At 41.0% G+C, this 5,785-nt stretch overlaps 1 protein-coding gene across 1 annotated transcript in view; it reads left to right on the top strand.

Annotated features, from left to right (window-relative positions):
• Positions 1-5,785, top strand: part of DSCAM (DS cell adhesion molecule) — a 987,413-nt gene that overhangs the window by 604,879 nt on the left and 376,749 nt on the right. Inside the window, exon 6 of the mRNA XM_012558972.1 lies at positions 428-706. Within this exon, the coding sequence (XP_012414426.1) occupies positions 428-706 (279 nt within the window). The remainder of the gene's footprint in view (positions 1-427; positions 707-5,785) is intronic.

The following is a 5,785-nucleotide window of genomic DNA, read 5'->3' as shown; positions in this document are numbered from 1 at the left end:
CCATTTGAATGTCTTCTTTGGTGAAGTGTCTGTTCCTTTCCTTTGCCCATTTTTTAATAGGATTATTTGTCTTTTTGTTGTAGAGGTGTTGGATTTTCTTCTATCAGTTTCTTTTTTTTTTTCACACAAGTTATGATAAGAAAATCCAACTCTTGGTCTGAGCTGAGGACTCCTATTGAGACATGATGATTCTGGATTTATGAGAAGCAGAAGCTCTTACCAATCTTCAACCTTTTGTAGAGTTTTAAGTGGAAGTAATGTGTATGAGTAGAGCTCTTCGTTTCTGTTCTATACAAAATCTTAAAGATCTGTATATCAGTCGTTGCTATGATGTATAGAATTTAAATTATACATGAAGCCTTAGAATTCCTAATGACCACTTCAACTTCTCATTCACTGCCTCTAAGAGTTTTTCTTTCTTCTTCAGATCCAGCGAACTCAGCCCCATCCATACTGGATGGGTTCGATCATCGCAAAGCCATGGCAGGGCAGCGCGTGGAGCTGCCTTGCAAAGCGCTTGGGCACCCTGAGCCAGATTACCGCTGGCTAAAGGACAACATGCCTCTGGAGCTCTCTGGAAGGTTCCAGAAGACTGTGACAGGGCTTCTCATTGAGAATACACGTCCCTCAGACTCAGGCAGCTATGTATGTGAAGTGTCCAACAGATATGGAACTGCTAAGGTTATAGGCCGCCTGTACGTGAAACGTAAGTTGGATGGTATTGAGCAATGGTGGTGATGGCTTCCATTTATGGAGCTCCTATTCTGAGCTAACCTCTGAGCTTTTTCTACAGCCTCTCATTAATTCTCCCAACAGTCCTGCTGAGATAACTACTGACTACATTTTGCAGAAGAGGAAATTAATGCTTAGAGGAGTCACCCAAGTCCACACAGCTGGAAAATATTGAGTATAGGATTTGAATTCAGGTCTGTCTGATCCCCAAGCCATAGGAGATTCTTATTAGGCCATAGGATCACTAACTCCATGTTCAACAATGCCCTTACATATTTCCGAGATAACATTTTCTAACTGTGGAATTTAGAATGGCCAATCTCTCTGAAAATAGGGAGGAAGTAGGGCAACATTGTTCTTTCAGCACAGGTGATGATAGTCAGATCAAAGTGGTTGTCCTTGGTTGTTTTCACCAGGCTGCTACGAATTCCTAAATGGGGCTGTTATCAGCCGAAATATGTTGTTGTCATTGATAGGTGTAATGGAGATGGCTCCAACTCATGGTGACCTTGGGTATAACAGAACAAAATGTTGCCTGGTACTGCATCATCTTCATAACCATTGATATGTTTGAGCCCATTGTTGTGCCTGTTGTGACAATCCATCTCATTGAAGGGTTCCTTCATTTTTCCTGACCCTCTACTTGATCACACATGATATCCTTCTCCAGTGATTGGTCTTTCCTGATAAAGTGTCCAAAGTAAGCTGGATGAAGTCTCACCACCCTTGGTTCTAAGGAACATTCTGGTCATATTTCTTCTAAATTGATTTGTTCATTCTTCTGGCAGTCCCCAGTACATTCAATATTCTTCACCAACAGCACAATTTAAATGCATCAATCCTTCTTCTTTTTCATTATCCAACTTTTGAACCCATATGAGGTGATTGAAAACACCATGGCACCTTAGTCAGGTCAGGTGCACCTTAATCATCAAAGTGACATCTTTGCTTTTTAAAACTTTAAGGAGATCTTTTGCAGCGTATTTTCCAAATGCAAATATGTCATTTGATTTCTTTACTGCTGTTTCTATGGACATTGATTGTTGATCCAAGTAGAATGAAATAGTTGACAACTTCAGTTTTTTTTCTCCTTTTATCATGATGTTTATTGGCCCATGCAGAAATATAGGGCTCTACATTATCTGAATATTGGACTTGGACTCAGTATTATAGATCATTGAGTCCAACTATGGGTGATATATTTAATCTCTAATTAATTTGTAGTGGCTGATTTGAGGTGTGTGTTGAGAAGGGTGCTGAAGGCATACTCAGGGAAGGAGAGAAGTGATTGCAGTGAGGGGGAGGAATGCAGCTCATTTGCCCATTATCTGCCTAATCTATTCACAGCCCCTCATTTTATTCATGCAAGAAAACAAATCAAAGTGAATTACCCAAGATCACATGGTAGAGTCTTGGTCAGAAAGAATTTCTGAGGCGGGGCCAAGATGGTAGGGTAGTCAAATGCTTCCGGTGGACCCTCATACAACAAAGACCTGAAAAGACAAGTGATTTGATTATATATGGCAATCTGGGAGCCCTGAACATCAAAGGCAGAGTTGAGGAACCAGACTGAGTGGCAGGGGGAGGAGGAGATGGTTCAGAAGGAGCGAGGAGTTGCCAGACCTGACCCAGCGAGAGCCTGAGCCCTTCAGGCATGAGCAGCTCATGGGTGAGTGGTGAGGCAGGCAAGCGACGGTGCTTGGGGGCCGCGTTTTCCACGCCGGGAGAGACCCACCGCCAGAGAGCCTACACGGCCACCAAGAACCAGTGAGAAGCAGCCTTCATCAGCGAAAGATAAGCATTTGCATATGGCTTACCGTGCAGATAAAAAACACCCCCTTAGGGAAAAACCTTTCTCCCATTTAGCTCCCTGCTCCCTGCTCCTCACTGGGTCCTGGACTGGCTTCAGCAATTGCTGAGTCCCCTAGGCGGGAAGTAGGACCTGTCACACGCCAGGAGCCATTCTCCCTGCCTGGGAGAGTGAATAAATTAACAAACGGAAAAAAATAAACTGCCAGCTCCCCTAAGCCAGGAGCCCAGGGTAGGCACAGCTCCTTTGCCTAGGTATAGGCATAAGGGATCCATGGACTCTGAGTGCCTTTCCGCCTGCAGAGACTTGTGTGGGCCCATCTCAGCAGTGTCGGGCCTCATTACCGCAGTACAACAGGGTATATACCGGAACTCTAACTTCAACTGTTTCAGCTATGAAGTGGCAGGTTCTTGACATTTGACACCACTCTGCCCATTAATCAGGGTCTTCACCTACCCACATCAGGGGCCTGGGGACTGGTGGCTCCCCACGCCACCTAGCCACCTGCGAGAGGGGCCCATGAATAAGAGGTACCCCCCAGTCCTTACAGCCAACAGAATTAGGTACTCATACTCTGGCTGCAAAACCCACCCACCTACACGCTGTAGGGAACAGGGACACACCGTACCCCTGGACACTCAGGGGCGGCCGTCAGCCCACCACCTTGCTCAGAGTGTGTCCCCCTGCTGCAGCCAGATGTGCCTACACCAATCACCCATGCCTGTCTAGGACTGTGAGAGCCTACACCACACACTTGGAGGCTACCTACTTGGGCACCTGTGCTGAATCCATACAGGAGGAGCGGGCAGACTCCTGAGCTCACATACCTAGTAACAGATCTAACCACCTGGTGACAGGACGTTAGAGCCTCAAAGGTGCCAATAATCAAACTAGCTCATACGAGCAGCCTATTTGGGCATATCAAAACAAGAAGCTAGTACACAGTAAGCAAACATAAAATAAATAAATATAATAACTTATTGATGGCTCGGAGACAACAGTCAATATCAAGTCACATAAAGAGGCAAGCTCTCAAAATAAAGAATTTAGAAATTTTCCAGAGGAGGAAAATTTCTTGGAATTACCGGAGGCAGAATACAAAAGATTAATATACAGAACTCTTCAAGAAATTAGGAAGGAAATTAAGCAAAATGTAGAACACGCAATAAATTAAAAAGATTAGAGAAGAGCATAATGACAAATTTAACAGGCTGCAAGAATCCTTAGAGACAGCAATCAGAAATCCAGAAGATTAACAATAAAATTTCAGAATTAGAAAACTCAATAGAAAGTCATAGGAGCAGGAGCAGAACTGAGGCAATGGAAGTCAGAATTAGTGAGATGGAAGATAAAGCACTTGACACCAACTTATTTGAGGAAAAATCGGATAAAAGGCTTAAAAAAGAAGAAACCCTAAGAATTATGTAGGACTCTATCTAGAGGAATAAGCTACAAGTGAATGGAGTTCCAGAATGGTGGTGGGGGGTAACAGAAAATACAGAGAGAATTGTTGAAGATTTGTTGGCAGAAAACTTCTCTGATGTCATGAAAGATGACAAGATATCTATCCAAAATGCTCATCGAACCACACATAAAGTAGATCCCAAAAGAAAGTCACCAAGACATATTATCATCAGACTTGCCAAAACCAAAGATAAAGAGAGAAATTTAAGAGTGGTGAGGGACAAACGAAAAGTCATCTACAAAGGAGAGTAAATAAGAATAAGCTTGGACTACTCAGCAGAAACCATGCAGGCAAGAAGGCAATGAGATGACATATATAAAGCCTTGAAGGAAAAAAAAAAAAACAAAACAAAACTGCCAGCCAAGTATTATATATCCAGCAAAACTGTCTCTCGAATATGATGGCAAAATTAGGGCATTACCAGAAGAACAGATGTTTAGGGACTTTGCAAAAACCAAACCAAAATTACAAAAAATACTGAAGGGAGTCCTCTGGTTAGAAAATCAGTAACATCAGATAACAACCCAAGACGAGAACACAGGACAGAGCAACCAGATATCAACCCAGATAGGGAAGTCACAAAAGTAAATCAAAGCTAAAACACTGAAAATACAGAAACAGATGTCAATATGTAAAGATGACAACATTAGAACAAAAAAGAAGGACTTAAAAAATGTAGACATAGATTTTTCATATGGAGAGGAAGTCAAGGCAATATAAAGAAATAAGAGACTGGTATAAACTTAGAAAAATAGGGATAAATATTAAGGTAACCACAAAGGAAACTAATAATCCTGCAAGTCAAAATAAAAAACTAGAAAAATATAAAGACTCAGCAAACACAAATCAACAATAATGAAAAAGACGAAAAGAAAATACATAAAGAAAAACGACTCAGCACAGAAAATTAAATGGAAAAAGGAAACTGTGAACAACACACAAAGAAAGACATCAAAATGACAGCACTAAACTCCTACCTATCAATAATTACACTGAATGTAAATGGACTAAGTATACCAATAAAGAGACAGTGGCAGATTGGATTAAAAAAGCACAATCCATCTATATGCTGCCTACAAGAGACACACCTTAGACTTAAAGACACAAACAAACTGAAACTCAAAGGATGGAAAAAAATATATTAAGCAAACAACACTCAAAAAAGAGCAGGAGTGGCAATATTAATCTCTAACAAAATAGACTTTAAAGTAAAATCCATCACAAAGGATAAGGAAGGACACTGTATAATGATTAAAGGGTTAATACACCAGGAGGACATAACTATAATAAATATTTATGCACCCAATGACAGGGCTCCAAAATACATAAAACAAACTGTAACAGCATTGAAAAGAGAGATAGACAGCTCCACAATAGTAGTAGGAGACTTCAACACAGCACTTTTGGGGATGGACAGAACATCCAGATAGAAGCTCAGCAAAGACACGGAAGATCTAAATGCTACAATCAACCAACTTGATCTCATAGACATATACTGAACACTTCACCCAACAGCAGCCAAGTATACTTTCTTTTCCAACCCACCTGGAATATTCTCCAGAATAGACCACATATTATGCCATAAAGCAAGCCTTAACAAAATCCAAAGCATTGAAATATTACAAAGCATCTTTTCTGACCATAAAGCCATAAAAGTAGAAATCAGCAAAGAAAAAGCAAGGACAAAAGGTCAAACACATGGAAACTGAACAACAGTTTGCTGAAAAACTACTGGGTTACAGAAGAAATTAAGGATGGAATAAAGAAATTCATAGAAT

Source organism: Trichechus manatus, unplaced genomic scaffold (assembly GCF_000243295.1).
Source record: "Trichechus manatus latirostris isolate Lorelei unplaced genomic scaffold, TriManLat1.0 scaffold00202, whole genome shotgun sequence".
In the NCBI taxonomy this organism is placed as follows: Eukaryota; Metazoa; Chordata; class Mammalia; order Sirenia; family Trichechidae; genus Trichechus; species Trichechus manatus.
This window is presented reverse-complemented; position numbering and strand designations above follow the sequence as displayed.